The sequence below is a fragment of the Zeus faber genome (genome assembly GCF_960531495.2).
Source record: "Zeus faber genome assembly, chromosome: 12".
NCBI classification, from domain to species: domain Eukaryota; kingdom Metazoa; phylum Chordata; class Actinopteri; order Zeiformes; family Zeidae; genus Zeus; species Zeus faber.
The window spans coordinates 22,680,357-22,696,380 of record NC_137196.1 but is presented as its reverse complement, the minus strand read 5'-3'; the positions used below and the strand labels follow the sequence as shown (position 1 = coordinate 22,696,380).

At 50.5% G+C, this 16,024-nt stretch overlaps 1 protein-coding gene across 1 annotated transcript in view; it reads right to left on the bottom strand.

Annotated features, from left to right (window-relative positions):
- Window positions 1–4,570: 4,570 nt before the first annotated feature.
- The window catches only part of pde4bb (phosphodiesterase 4B, cAMP-specific b), a 36,511-nt gene continuing 25,057 nt past the window's right edge, over window positions 4,571–16,024 (bottom strand). Inside the window, exons 8-16 of the mRNA XM_080010956.1 lie at window positions 11,984–12,077; window positions 9,958–10,172; window positions 9,755–9,853; window positions 9,185–9,349; window positions 8,306–8,405; window positions 7,967–8,121; window positions 7,474–7,596; window positions 7,117–7,299; window positions 4,571–6,988 (exon numbers count right to left, since the gene is read on the bottom strand). Coding sequence (XP_079867082.1) covers window positions 6,629–6,988; window positions 7,117–7,299; window positions 7,474–7,596; window positions 7,967–8,121; window positions 8,306–8,405; window positions 9,185–9,349; window positions 9,755–9,853; window positions 9,958–10,172; window positions 11,984–12,077 — 1,494 coding nt within the window. The 3' untranslated portion in view covers window positions 4,571–6,628. The remainder of the gene's footprint in view (window positions 6,989–7,116; window positions 7,300–7,473; window positions 7,597–7,966; window positions 8,122–8,305; window positions 8,406–9,184; window positions 9,350–9,754; window positions 9,854–9,957; window positions 10,173–11,983; window positions 12,078–16,024) is intronic.

Sequence of the window (16,024 nt, the reverse complement as noted above, 5' to 3'; positions counted from 1 at the left end):
CAGCGAAATTCACAGATTACCACTTTAAGAAACCCCCTGTAAGACGCAAGTGATTCTTCATGGCGTCTGACAAGCGTACGCCGGGGTTTTTTCCGAAATTCCATTTCATCTTTATCTCTGGTGCAGCAGGTCTCTCTGTGTGGCAGGGGAACGCTCTCCAGGCCCCTAAATGGCGTCAGGTACGTGTGCTGCTGCTTCACGCAGAGGGAATCATCAGTCCCTTCTGGAGGAGGCCTCCCTCACGCTGCCGCACACACACACACACGCACGCACGCACGCACGCACACACACACACACACACACACACACACACACACACACACACACACACACACACACACACACACACACACACACACACACACACACACACACACACACACACACACACACACACACACACACACTGGATCAGGCCGTGCCCCTGCATCATGTGTGAAGTGCACCAGCTCGCGTCCATGTCCGCCCACACACTCCACCAGAGAGCTTCTCTCTCTCTTTCTCTCTCTCTCTCTCTCCATCTTCCTCCGCTCCCTCTCGCTCTCCCTCGCTCCTCCGCCTGGCGTGGCTCCGCCGGTGGGATTGCTCCCCACCGTCCGTCGGCGGCTCCACCGGGAGAACACCGGCGTCGGCAAACGCGGCTGTTCGTTGTGCGTCCTATGATCATCTGTTCAAGTTCAAGTTCAAGAGATTATTTGTCACACACATACACGTACGGTCGTACATATATGCAGCGAAATGTCATGACACCCGGTGATTACGCACGAGCTCTACAGGCTCGAGAAAATACTCAAATGTGCGTAATCGACACGCGGCGCTCGCGCAGGCGGTCCCAAGGGGCGGCGCCACAATCGCGATTCTGGGTTCCATAATTATATAATAGGATTAATTGTCTGTGTTGTATTAAATATACATCTTAATCCTCCTAAATGAAACAATAGATAGAAAATTAAAAAAAAAACGTATCTGTTGGGACCTAAGATTATCATTCACAATTGATCGTCCATGGAAGACTAGTTTCAGCTTTTTCTTCTTCTATGTGCTACAACCTGTGACCCGTTATTTTAAATGAAATACCCGCACACTTGCGTATTTTAGAATTCTTTGTAATTTTCGACACGTGATATGAGCACATCCAGACTTTCTTGTACAATCAAAGCCCCATGTGAGCCCGACCGGCAGTGTGTGTGAGGACACGCACGTCTTCTTCGATGCCGCGAGGGGCTTTCTCTCTATCCATTTATTTTGTTTTATTTTTCTCCGCCATGTTTATACTGCCGGCGTTCTGTCCCCACGGGGCCATTCCTTCCGTGTCCCCATGCCCCCCCCCCCCCCCGGGTGAAGGTCCCTCGGGAACCGCCGCTAACGTCAAAGCCGGTGCCTTAAAAGCGTCACGGCAAATGCGATTTGACTCCTTCCATCGCGGAATAAAACACCCACTGATACCAACGCACAAATGGTTAGCTTCCCTTGCCCTTTTTTCAGACCTGGGGGCAAAATAATCATTTCTGACGCCGTGTTTTCGACATTTTTTCCAGAGACGTTTTTTTACTCACTCTACGGATCGCACGACTCCACCCGCCCACCATTTTAACGCCATTGCCGGGGACTTCCAGGACGGCTGGTTTGCTCACTGCCAGAAAAAAAACAAAAAACAGCACATTCGGAGGAGCCGGCGATTCGAGCCTCGGGTTTGATAACCCGATAACCCGATGATTTGTCACATTTTTTGGGGGGGAAGGGCGCATCCTGCTATTGTCCGTGCTGCATTTTATGGTGGAAACGAGACAAACGCAAAGCGGAGCAAGAAGTAACTGTTCATCATTTTATTTAGAGAGGATTGAGTCTCTCTCTCTCTGTCTCTCTCTCTCTCTCCTCGCTCACTTCCTCGCCATTCCGTCGGGGCCACTTTGGACTGATCTCTGCCCTCCGCGGCCCCTGGCCCTCGAATCCTATTGAATTATCCTGGAATGCCCCTCTTGCCCGTGGTCCCCTCTCTGACTGGGCGCTCAAATTCGCTTCTGAAAAAGCGGCAGCTGGCACGGCCGACCTCCAGGAAGACGTTTGTTTTGATAGTGTGGGTGCCGGGAGAGCAGGTTTGTTTTACTGGAAGTGGTTCTCCTCCCTGCCTCGGCCCCAGGGCTGCGGGGCCCTCCCGGGGGGCCCCCGGTCCGGGGGCCGACCGCCGCCGGATCGTCGTGCTCCGGGGGGCCAACCCGGCCTAGATGCAGCCCAGTTTGCTAAGCGTTTTTTCGGGGGGGCGTTTGCCTCGGGGCCCGTCTGACGTCAGCCCGGGGCAGACCGCAGGAGCCCTGAGCCCCGTCACCATGGCAGTGCGGAGCGGGGCGGCCGCCCTGGAAAACACAGGGGCCCCGTGTGCGCTCGTGTTTACAGTAAACAGTGGTCGAAGTTTTGATGAAACCCGAGGAGGAGGAAAACGGTTCAGGTTTCCGCCTCCCGTCAACATTTATTGTTCATGAACTCCAAGATAAATGGCGACATATAACATTTATCTAAACCAATGGAAAAAAACTTCACGGTGCATCTGAAACGGTTTGCCTGCGTCAAAAAGAAGAGAAGAACACCCCCAGGTTAATTTGTTAGTGATTTATACTGTAGTCCTTTGCCAAGATCATAACATTAATAAATACAACAGATATACCAAAAAAAAAAAAAACAACAACAATATGTTTTATTGCACAATTGTTAAATAAACAATAATAAATAAACAGTGTATTCAAGCGGTGTGTTAGAATGTGACTTTTCCTGATCAAAAATGCAAACAAAACCAACGGTTCTGCATCAGTAAGGGTGGAGATAACGTTAAAGTCCCGCCTCAGTTCACCGTGCCCTCATGTCGATCGCCACAGGCCAGATCCTTGTCTTGGCTTGCGGCGTCATGGGAGACTGGCTCCACTATCGCTCCTGTCTCTCGGCTTCCCGGAGAGCGAGTGACGCGGGGACAGTTTGTGACAAACTCACCCGCCGCCCAGTTCTTGCTTGTGAATTCGGATTCTGAAGTTCGGATTTTGATTTCAGCCAGCGGTGTAATTATTTTATCATGAAAATTCCACTTTTCATAATAATAAATTAAACAACAATAATAAAAACAATAATAATAATAATAATAATAATAATAATAATAATAAAAACAACAATAATAATAAAAACAATAATAATAATAATAATAACAATGAAAAATAATAATAATAATAACAACAATGAAAATAATAATTAACATTTTTTAAATAAAATAATAATAATAATAATGATAATAATAAAAATGATGATATAGGGAATAGGGATACGCCGAGAGAATAATAATCAACAAGCTGGTGAGGAAGCTCAGCTCTGAGGCTCTGAGAGGAGGAGGAGGATGAGGACGAAGATCAACGGCATCCTGGAAGAACCTCTCTATGAGGAGCACTCGTACCAGTAGATTTATATATAGAGTATAACATATACTATACTATAATATATACTATAACATATCACTACCATCTATTTATTGATCTGTCTGTCTGTCTATCTATCCATCAATCTCTATCTATCTGCTTTGCAGGTTTTAGGTTCAAACCCAGAATCTTTTTTCACAGTTCTCCCCTCGGGGAGCATCAGTATGCAGACGTATGAGTTTGTGACTTTGTTTGTAGATGTTTTTATTTTTAGTAATGTTCACGTCAGGAGTCACCGCTGAGGATCATCTCGGACGGGTTCGAACCCGGCACGGCTCTGCTGTCCGACGGGTTCTGACCCTTCCTTCGAGCCCCGGTTATTCCATCTCAAATCAGACGATCGGAGGACGTGCCAACCTCAGGGTTCAAAGCCAACTGAGCTCGAAAACCGACGCCCCAAGGCCATCTTTAAATCATCACTGAGAACATGTTTTGAGGGTGGAGGGACCTGATGGTGTTGACAACTGACAATGACAGTTTTGATACACTGCCGAGGTTCCTTTGACAAGAAGACCAAAAGACACAACCGCCCCGAGTGTGAGGGGGATCCTGGCGGCATGACGCTGCCGTTAACACGGACCCCGGATATGCCCGTGGACACGGGGGTGGCGGGCTCGGTTCCCTCTCCGATCAATCATAAAAAACGAACCCGCGGAGACTGATATCCAGAGGCGTTTTTTCCGGGAGCGACGGTCACTTTGAGAGCTTAATTTACCGACACCGTGACCTATATACGTACATGTACAGTAAATACGGTTGAAGTGAGTTTGCTTTACCTCATCAGTCAGGCATCCCTGAGATCCCCGAAAGCGGTACTTTGACGACACATGGTTCGGGTGATAACATCGAAACTACGATCGTGAACGGCCCGGTTCCTCGACACTTGTTTGTTCTCATGAAAACAGCATCAAGAGGAGGATCAGCTCGCCACGCCTGTTGTGTGATCTGACCGACTTTCCTTGTTGTTGGGTTGACTTTCCACGTTCATTGCTGACCTATTCCATTTGAGTATTTTGGTTTTGAGCGCTAAATATATCAGTACTAACTCTTCTTCTGAGTTGATGTCATCTCGTGCTTTTAATTTTCTAATCCAAAGAAAAAGAAGGAAAAGGTCATTTAATAATTCATGCCCATTTTAATATACGCTGGAAACATTTGAACACAATGTACACTGTCTTACAATACAATGTGTGAGGAAAAAAAACCCCAAAAAACATTTTAAAAACAATGTTATACATGTTTTAGCAAATATGCCGGTAGCTGTACAATGACCTGTCACCGTACACAACAAAACAATACACCGCAGGAACATCCAGCCTTCACAAGGCTCCGGGAACACAGCGGAAACACTCTCTGCCGAGCCATCTCTAGCGAGATGTCGGGCGTTTGGGCTTTGCCTCAACAGTTTTTTGGGATTTGGAAAAAAAAAAGTGAAAAATTTCAATAGTCATCGTCATTCTAAAAAATATCAAACCGCGCAACATTACATTACGGCCTTAGCAAAATAAACAAAAAAACACCTTTACAAAATAATTCCTTATCACCACCACGTTTTCAGTCAGTTTGTGATTTGACAGTCAGCGATGTGTATAAATAAAATATCAAATTTACATCAAACGGCATCATCGACGTCATCATGTACAAGTAAAAGGTAATAAATACACTGTTCAGAAGAAGAGTTTGTGCGACAATGTGATCCTTTACAGCCAGACACACACACACACACACACACACACACACACACACACACACACACACACACACACGGAAAGAGAAGTGTGGTCTTGTTGTGATGCTATGTCAGCCTCCCTCCTCTGGGAGTCGCGGTACCTTTGAGGTGATGTGGACCGATCAGTGACCAGCTGCTGAACTGCCCAAATATTCAAAGTGCTTAAAAAAAATAAAAAAAATAAAAATCAAAAGATGCACCTCACTGCACACGCACAGTCCCCGGTCGATCGGTTGAAAAAAAACAAAAAACTACGCACCTGTTTGCTTCTGCTCTCGCCGTGGATCGGCGGATAACAAACGCACCGTTACTGCCGGGCTGAGGTCACATGACGCGTGTTTGTGTCTCTCGTCCTTCTCTACCGTCTTTTTTTTTCTGAAAGGATGTTTTTCGATTGGACTGGCCCTAAATTCTTATTGACTAACCCTCCAGTGCTGACTGTTGTACAGGGCACCGTGGGGATAACGTACAGGGATCTGTATTAAACCCATCTGGCGCCAGTGGATTCCACTAGAAAATCTTTGGAGTTCTTTAATACAGCTGTCAGACTTTGGACCTTTTTCGCTCCCGCGTTCAAAAAATATGAAAAAAATTGAATAAAAATATTGAAATATGTATATGTGTATTTATATACACATGGATATAGATTATTTGTTTTTTACGTGTGACTCAACGTGTGACTCTTTGTTCTGTGACACAACGTGCAAATTGTGCTGGGAAGATTTTTTTTTAAAAATGCATCCGCCGAACAATCCTTTTTATGAGAACGGAGCTTATACTATTGCCAGAATTAGGAAGACTGCGTGAGACACGTCTACATCTTGTTATAGAAGAGAAAAAAAAAAAAAAAAAAGTCTTACAGCGACACAAAAGTGTTCAATAAATTATGAAAAACACTTACAAAAGACACGGTTGTAGAAAAAGGCACACGACATCTTGAGACGAGTGTTAGAAAAGTAAACTACTACAAATACAGGTCGGCCGGGGGTTCGGACGAACACTCCGCTCGCCTCCGAGACACGAGACGAAGGAGCAAAGGTCAACGGTTAAAAACGTCCTGAAGTCGGAGCTCAGAGTTCTCCAAAGCGACCCCCCCAGCAGCGCTGCCTCCTCGGGCCCCACACAGCTCAGTCGTCACTTCTTCAAAGAACCGAGTCGTCACGGCAACACTGTTCTTCCTTCACGCCGGGGTTGGGCTGGGTGTGGGCGGGGCGGGGTGGGAGGGTGGAGCTCAAAAACAAAAACCGTGGCGGGGTCTCCGGCCCTTTCTTCCAGGGGGAAAGCTCCTCCGAGCCCAAAGCTCCGCAGGCGGAGCCACATTGCAGGATTTCTCCACTGCAATCAATCAAATTCAGGCCGAAAGCCAAAGCCTGCTGCATCCTGACACCTCCTCCTGTGAGGGTGGTGGTGGTGGTGGTGGTGGCGGAGGGGGTAGGGGTGGGGGCTATGTCTGGGCTGGGGAGAGCCCGCGCATGACGGCGTCCCCCCTGTCTGCGTCCGAGTGCTCGTCTCCCGAGTGCTCGGGCGTGTCCGCCGCCTCGCCCTCCTCGCTCCGCCCGTCCTGCTCCTCCAGCGTCAGCTCGAACTGGAACTTTGTGAGCGGGCGTGCGCCCACCTCCGCCCCCGGGTGGCCGCCGTCCTCCCCGTCGCTGCCGTAGAAGGGCGGGGACGGGCTCTGCGGGATCATGCTCTGGTACCAGTTCCTGTTGTCCTCCAGTGTGTCCAGGATGTCCTGGGCGTCCGGGTGCACCAGGTCGGCCCAGGTCTCCCACAGCGGGTGCACGATGTAGTCGATGAAGCCCACCTGCAAGTGGAGCGGGAGGTCAAAAGGTCACTTTCAAGTCTAAACCCTTCCGTGTCACCGTCAAAAACGATTGCATATTTAGGGATCGGAACCGGCAGGGAAACAACCGAAGGGGACGCCGCACCCACCTGCGTCCTCTCCACCGAGGCGGTGTGCTTGTCGCACATGGGGCTGATCTCCATCCCCCTCTCCCGCTCCCGGTCTCCTTGGTGGAAGAACTCCTCCATGATGCGGTCCGTCCACTGCCGGTACAGGTCCAGGGACTTGGTGGGGTTGCTCAGGTCGGCGCAGTGCACCATGTTACGCAAAACCTGCCCGAGACAAAACACATGCTGTTTAGGAAGCCTGGGGTGTGTGTGTGCCTGTGTATGTGTGTGCGTGCACGTGTGTGTGTGTGTGTGTGTGTGTGTGCGTGCGTGTGTGTGTGTGCGTGCATGTGTGTGCCTGTGTGTGTGTGTGTGTGCCTGTGTGTGTGTGCCTAGTACCTGCATCCTGTCGGTGTAATTGTCCAGCAGCAGAACTCCGGAGCTGGTCACTTTCTTGGTCTCCACCATAGTCTTCAGGTCTGCTAGCAGGCTCATGTGCTTGGACATGTCGGTGGCCAGGACCTGCACCAGGACATTATATATTTTATATTATATATATGTATTGTATTAGGGGTGACAGTTTGAGGCTATTTCAATATATATATATATATATATATATATATATATATATATATATATATATATACATAAATCAGTCAATAAATAAATCAATCAATAAAATAAAAAATATTGTTAAGGATATTCAAGTTCACTATGGGGGGTTGCTCATGATGCTCACTTTTTTCAATTTCCATTTCAAATTTTCCTCATCCGCAACTTGAATACGATTCAATATTTGAACATTTGCTTATTCAAATCCAACGCACGGGGTCGTCAAGTATTCCAAAAATGTTGCCCCAAGATAAAAGGAGACGTCGCGCCGAACACGCACCATGTCGATGACCATCCTGCGCAGGCTCTGCCGCTGCTTCTTGTTCAGGTTCTGGAAGATGTCGCAGTTCTCCTCCTGCAGCAGCTTGAAGCCCACGGCCAGGTGGTGGTTTTCCAGCACCGATTCGTCGTTGTACATCAGGGCCAACTCCGAGTCTGGAAGAACAAACCAGGCTGTGTTGCAAACTTTTTACTTCCAACGCTGTGGTCCAAAAACCGCCCTCAAAGGGGCTTTGGCCTAATGTGAACTTTTATACGATTTTTTATTTATTTATCAAACTTTTATTTCTCGAGTTTATACTCTAGAACAGGTCTTTGTAAACTCCGCCGAGGGACTCACTGGTATTGATGAGGAACTGGTTGGAGACTCCCGGGTGATCGACATCGTGGATGGCGGCGGCAAAAATGGCCGCCAGGATTTCCAGGTCTGTGAAGACCGCCTTGTGTGAGGGAAAAGGAGAGTAATCGTTAGAGGGGGAAAGATGGGAACGAGGCGACAAACTTCAATATGGATCTGACGAGTCAAGGTACAGTATGAAGTGTCGGCTCAAATCCACATCAAATGGGGTTTTTTTCGGCTCGAACTCCACCACTGTCCTTCTGTACGCACGGCAACGTTTATGACTCCAGGAGCCATGCTCCCGGACGATGACACACGAAGCCCCATGTTTAAAACTCGGCGCTGAAAGGCCCTGAATGTCCCCGATGGTGGGAGAAAAAGTTGTCTGAGACGGAGGGGCGGATGTACCGCAGCAGATTTTAAAGGCGATTTAAGTGCTTAAAACACGCAAAAAAATATATCCTGGAGGGACCTTTAGAGCTCGGTGCCCACACCTCGTTTGATGCGTTCCCGGTTGGATGCGGCGGAAAACAACTCAGCGGAGCCCAATGTATTATTTCAAGGACCTCCTCAAAAAGAAGAGAAGCAAAAATGAAATACGATTCCCCCGAAAACTCGGGACCACAAAAGGACTTCGACGCGATACGCACCGCCGACACCGTGTTTCTGTGGCTACAAGGTTTTGGGCTCGTGACCACGAAACATAAAAAAACCTCCCGAATGTCTTTCTGTTGTCACTCCTCACTGCACGGAGGGAAGACCCGTTTAGTTCAGCGGCGCTCGCGCTCGGCCCTTTCGTGAAGTCTTTATTCGTCTCGGCCCTCGAAGGGGACGGGGAGTTGGTGAGAGAGAGAGCGAGAGAGAGGGAGAGACACTCACATCCAGCGCGGGCGTGGACAGCAGGATGTGCGTGGACTGGGCCACGTCGGCGGCGTGCAGGCTGTTGTGGTACGCCACGTCCGAGTGGTAGTGCTCCTCCAGGGTCACCATGAACGTCACAAAGGTGTCGACTGGAATCTTGAACGTCCTCATCAGGTCTCGCTCCTGCGTGCGACGCGCCGGAAAACAAGACGTTAAAGGGGGAAGGAGGGGGGCGCTCGTGGTTTGCAGTGAGATGGGGGAGTGGCGGCTGGCGATTTTACAAATGCGGCTTCGTTCAGTTAGTTTGGATAATTATCGAGCCCAGAAAACGGCAAAAACAAAAAAAAAACAAAAAACAAAAAAAAACATTTGTCCGGCTGCCAGAACCATTTGCCGTGGGAAATGGACGTGGAGCTGATCTCCTCAGCAGATGTTCTCCGTGCGGAGCTGGGAACCGCCGACTGGAGCTGTGACCGAGCGTGCGAGGGCGCGAGAGTGTGTATACACGAGTGTGTGTGTGTGTGTGTGTGTGTTTGTTGTGACAGTCGCGGGGATTTGGGGGGGTGGGGGCGGGGGCGGGGCACTGACCTGAAAGATGGTGTACATGATGCAGGTGAGCGGTCGGTTGTGCGAGTGCTCCGCCACGCTGAAGATGTTCAGGCCCCATTTGTTGATGTCCTCCAAGTCCTGTTTTGGGTGGGGGAAGGAAGAGGTGTGTGTGTGTGTTAGGACTCGTCCTTCCATTCCATGAAATACACCGTCGTCCCCCTTAAAGAGACACCTCCAATCACCTTGGACAGCAGGTCCTCCTGGTCGGTCTTCACCCCGAAACGGGTGACGGTGGGGAGGCCGGCGGCGTGGCTCAGCTTCCTCACCCCGCTGACCTGCATCAGCATGCCCCCGCCCTGCTGCTGCTGCGGGTGGTGCTGGTGGGGCTGCTGCTGCCGCCGCTTCCTCTCCCTGGACTTGGGAACCGGGCACGGCAGCTCCAGCTCATTCTGCTTGTCTGATGGAGGGGGCGACGGAGAAGAAAGGGAAAAGACGGACGGCGTAAGAGGGAGGCGTGAAATTCTGAACCACGTCGCAAAATCAAGGCCGCGGCGAGAGAGTAAATGAGAGTCCGGCTCCGACAATTTTCAAAGTGATCTGGGGTCATTTTACAAAGTCAAACCAGAGCGATGGTTGACCTCTCGCACCGGGACGACAGGGCTTAAAAAAAAAAAAAGGACACTCAATTCCTGGGTGTGTATAACAACACGAAGGCCGATGTTTTAGCTAAAACATGGTGGTGTGGGGCTGAGAGGAATGTCATCCTGTCACAGCGGCTCGCCTTCGCGGTAATTATTTGTGAAATCCTGGTTGCGCTTTCATGTGCATTCCAAGAAGTTCTGGTGACGCACTGGAAAGAGGAAAAGCACAACAAGGTGAGGCCTCTCTGGCGTTGCAGGGATGTTTACGGAGGCGGCTCAGCGCTGATGTGGATCCATTACGGTGCGGGCGGCGCGACCTCTTTGTGGGCGGACGTGAGATGCGGCCCGCGACGGCGGAAATGCGTTTGACTCCCTTTTCGCGGTGCGCGGAAATAAATGCCTAAGCCGTAACGACGGGCTGCGGCAAAACAAGCTCCCTCCGTGTGACAGGTGCTATCTGGGGAACCGGAAGTCGACAGGAAGCGCGGCTTCCCTTCCACATTGTCACATGGACAAATTCTTTCACCCGCTGCTTCCCTTCCCCGTTTTATTTTTATTTATTTTTTCTTTCTCTCCCTGTTCTCCTTTCGGGTTTTATATTTTCCCTCCGCGGGGAGAAAACAGAGGCATGTTGTACCAGGCGGCGCAGAGCGGTGCACTGCGCCGTTTCCTCCGGGCGGAGGACGAGGCGGCTGATTCGCTCTGACAGAGCCGCCGCCAGCCCGGGTTTGAATATAGCACTGACTGCCTGCACTGAGCGCCCTGGATGAAGAGCAGGCTTCTGGGGCAGGCTGCAAGGGCTGAGCGGAAAGCCCACAGGTTGACTGGCTGACTGACTGACTGACTGCGACTCACAAAACACTGCCGGGCTTTTAAGAGACAAGGAAACACTGCTGTCGTCCCGATGAATAATGCAGCGTCCACCCGGCCCTCACAGCACCGTGCACGCACACACACACACACACACACACACACACACACACACACACACACACACACACACACACACACACACACACACACACACACACACACACACACACACACACACACACACACACACACACACACACACACTTGGCGCTGACACGTGAAAAGGCATTAGCACATGCACACAAACAACCCTGCTCTCCCACTCAGTTCCCCCTCATCCTCTCGTCTCCAGAGAGTCAAGTCTTCCCTGAGTGAAACCCCTTCCTCCCTCTACGTCTTCTGCAGTTAGAGCTAGCCTGCCCTCTCTCTCTCTCTCTCTCTCTCTCTCTCTCTCTCTCTCTCGCTCTCTCTCTCTCTCTCTCTCTCTGGTAAACCAGATCAGGCTGGTTTGAGAGCAGTGGTGCAGACCAAGTATGAGGTGCTCCGCTACTCAGCACATGTTCAGGGCAACCTCACGACCTTGGCTGCGTACAAGCAACGTCATCGGTAAAAAGGGTTTCCACTGGATTGAGGCTGACGTTGCATTGACGGCAATACCCTAAAGGGACTTCTGCATATTGATAGAAAACACTTATTTAAATCTGCGCGACTAAAGACCCTTGAAGGATGAGGTGCACTGCAAATATATGTGGAAATGTGTGTGTGTGTGTGTGTGTGTGTGTGTGTGTGTCTGTGTGTGTTTTGCAGTGCTCACCGAGGAAGGTGGTGGAGATGTACTCCGACACTTGGTTGCCAGAGCGACTCTTCTCCGACAGGTGGCTAAGCTCCCGGTTCAGCATCCTCTTGAACTGGATTCAGAGAAAAACAGGCAAAAACATCACGTGAGATCAATGCGAACGTTTACACATGTTTACAAGTAGAGAAAACACACGCGCAATTATTCGATATTTACTTTCAGTGGAAAATCCCCCGGTGGGAAGTGTGGAGGTTGTTGTCCCCCCCCCCCCCCCACATCACCATATACAGTATGGTCGGTTTATTTCTTATATATTAAGCCTGACCATTCAGAATTTGAAGGTAAACAAACAAGGTGCATTATTATTATGGTTATATGAAGTATACGAAATAAAAAAAAATAAAACAGTGGAATTAAAATGAGCCCATTATTTTGATTTTTCCCGGCGTACCGCAAAGAGAACGATGGGAACGACATGCTGAGAGCTAATCTGGATAAGACGCATGCAGAAACCCTGTCCGTACAGAGACTCAATCGGTTGGATATTTGAGAAATGTACAAACTGCAATGTATAATATCATCCACATAAGTAACACACACACACACACAGACGCACACACACAGACGCACACACACACGCACACGCACACACACACACACACACACACACACACACACACACACACACACACACACACACACACAGTCCAGACCCAGTCCCTCGCTGGGACACACCTTGATGTATCCCCAGGAGACAGACAGCAGGTAGTTGGCCTCGGGCATGGTGCCGAGCTGTGCCGAGCACCTGGCGCTCCCCAGCAGAAGCTCCGTGCGCTCCTCTCTGAGTCGACCCCCAAGGCTGAGCTCAGCCCTGCAGCCACCCCCCACCGAGTGCAAGTCACCCGCGAACCGCCAGCCTCGTCTACAGCGGACCTCCACCACCCCCCGAACCGGAGAGCCCCAGGAGAGGACGGGCGCTCCGAGCGACCTACGGCCCGGACGGAGTCTTCATCCCCGGTGCCCTTCCCGGCCGTCGCCCGGCGGGGCACGAAAGCACCGAGCCCGGCTGCCGGGACCGAGAGCCGCGAAAACCCTCTGTGGCGGCGGTCCCTGCGCTTCCTTCCGTCCCCTTCACTCTCTCTCTCTCTCTCTCTAACTATCTCTCTCTCTTTCTTTCACCCCCACCCGCCCCACCGCCGCGCTGCCACTATCCGAATGGAATCCAACGAGATCCAGCGATCCACGCTTCCCTGCACGAGGCAGAGAGGGAAGGCAGGCTGTGAGCGACGGAGGAGGGAGGGCGAGGGGGGTCTCTCAACTGTGAAGCCCCCCCAGTGGCAGACAGGCTGGTTCTCTCTCTCTCTCTCTCTCTCTCTCTCTCGCCCCCCTTTCCTCTCTCTCTCGCTCTCTCTCTCTCTCTCTCTCTCTCTCTCTCTCTCTCTCTCTCTCTCTGAAAACACTTATCCATGCACAGCGCTGCAGAAAACAGAGAGAAGCCACTTCCTTCTCCCTCGCCCTGCGCAGTAATGCAGAACAGATCTGATGTGCGCCGCACTCCGTCTGGCTTCAAAGACCCAAGATGCTTCCTGCATCGGCGTCGGTCGGGATAACCGATGCCTCCGTCTCGTCGCTCGTTGTTGTTTATCTGAATGGACGCAGGGGATAAATAATCAACTCTCTTAGCGCGGGTCCTGATGGTGAGATGTCTATGGATATCTCACTGAAGAGCATGGCATGCCACACTGACTTTCATTGTGGCCTTTTATTTACGCTGCACTTCAGACAGCGCACGAGGCACGGAGGGGACGGACGGATGACTGAAACGAGGGAGGGACGGAGAGAGAGAAAGAGAGAGAGAGGGTGAGACAGACCGACGGAGAGACAGAGAGAGTTCCTAGTCTGCGCCCACCGGTGTGCCGCCAATTGCACGACAACCCGAACGCCATGGCAACAGAGTCACGTGCGCGTCTCACTGGGTTGTTCTCACAGTGGTCTCCCCCTCCTCCAAACACATCATATCACGGAATATACTCTCTGTTTCGCGCGCACGCCCACACATACACACACACACAAACACACAAACACACACACACACACACACACACACACACACTTTACTGCACTAGGTTAAGGAATGCAGAGGCTCAGCAGCACTCATAGCAGTTGATGAATTACCATTTGTTTTCACACCAGCACTTAAATGTATTCCTTATTATTCCTCAGTGTTTAAGTGGAGTGGAACAGTTTGCAACACAATGAAAAATAGGGCATATGAGTCATAAAAAAGCTAACTTCAAACAGAGCGGTGTTATTCTCTGTTTTCTTTCTTTTCTTTTTTTCTTCGCCGTCTGATAGCCGTCAGGCAGACAATGAACTTACGCTCGACTTGTGAAACTTGAACGCCGCTCTCAAAGCCTTGGCCGCGCTTGAAAAAAAAATCCCCCTCACCCCCCCAAAAAAACACAAATCTCACTGCCAGAGACAGTCCATTAAAAAAAAAAAAAAAAATCAAAGAAAGACACTCGCGAGGGGATGAAAAGAAAAAAAAAGGGGGCGGGGGAGAAAATCAGACAGCTGCTTTATCCCCCATTCAAAGAGACTTGTAAGTCATTCTGGAGCGCCGGGGGAGCGGGGAGACTTGTGTGACCTCCAGGATGTGAAGCCGTAATGTAGTCGGATCAGCCGTGATGACGGGCTCATGAGTGGCGCACGGTACACTGGTACGTTACCCAACGTATGGCGTCAGCACATACATCCTGTGATGTCAACACACACACACACACACACACACACACTTTCTTGGAGGTGATCAACAACTGACACTTTCCTCTTTCCTGTTTTTTTCTCAGGAGAAGGGGGTTGTGTGACCTAATAGGAGGGTTGGCACATCCAAACACAAGGGGCTGATACATAATAATCTCTAATCATGCGTCTCTCCTTGAACGCATCGCCCTACGCAAACATCGAAACCGCGAGCCCGGGGCCGAAGATTTAACAACGTGTTCATTTCTTACACAACTTGAAATCCCCCCGTTTAGCCACGAGCAGCGGCAGGGCGGACCTCTCACAACACAAGGGAGCGAGGAGCAAAGCATGGGAAATACATCGTTCCGAGTTGCCAGCGACTGCGCCGCAAAAAACAACACAAAAAAACCCCCAAAAAAACAAAAAAAAAAAACACGACTCACCTGTTTCCAAGCTGTCTTTCCGAGCCTCTCGATGTTTTTCTCAATCTTTTCAGAGCAGCATAGTCCCATTGTCGCGCGGGCAACGGCACAAACTGAACAGAAGAAGTAGCGTCCTGCCCGGTGCCTGTACTGTGTCTCCGTGCGCGTCAGACCACGGTCTACCAGGTTGTGGCTTCCAGACAGGAAACATATGCCGACAGAGCTGACTTGACTTGACTGGCTCCGGAGCACCGCCCGCCCCGGACGGGCCCTGCTCTGCGTCCCCGCCTACTTAATTCCCCCCCCCCCCCCCCCCATGGCTGTCTGAGGTCATTCGCAGGAAAAAATGAAAGATTTCTCGAGGAGCCGCACCGGCGACATACCTGAGCTCACCAGGTGAAGCGCAACATTAGACCACAAAACACACAGTGGGAAGTGAAACGCGACATTCAAGTATGACGTTTATCCAAACCCTGACTCACCGGCGCTGTTTCCCACCGCCGGTTCTGACGGTGACAGAGACAGAAATGAAGCCCGTCAGAGAATTTGCCTAATGTTTTGCCACACTGACGTGGATCCTGTGCAGTCAATGTCAGCCACCCGTGTCCCAGTTGCGCCTGTTTACCATGTCAACACTCAAGCGGGGTCGTGCCAGAGCGGTTTGCCCCTTGTCCGCAGTGCCACAGAGCCATGTTTCCTCAGCAGGAGGTGGTACAGGAAACTAACGCCCAAATCAAGGCTAATGTCTAACTCATTATTTTCTGTGATGAACGGCGGCTTACGAATGTAAATCCCATCTTATTCACAATTAGGCGCTATAACGGCTGCTGCAGCACGTCTCATCTCATCTCCTCATCCACCCCTTTCAATCAAACATAATCGCCGCACTATA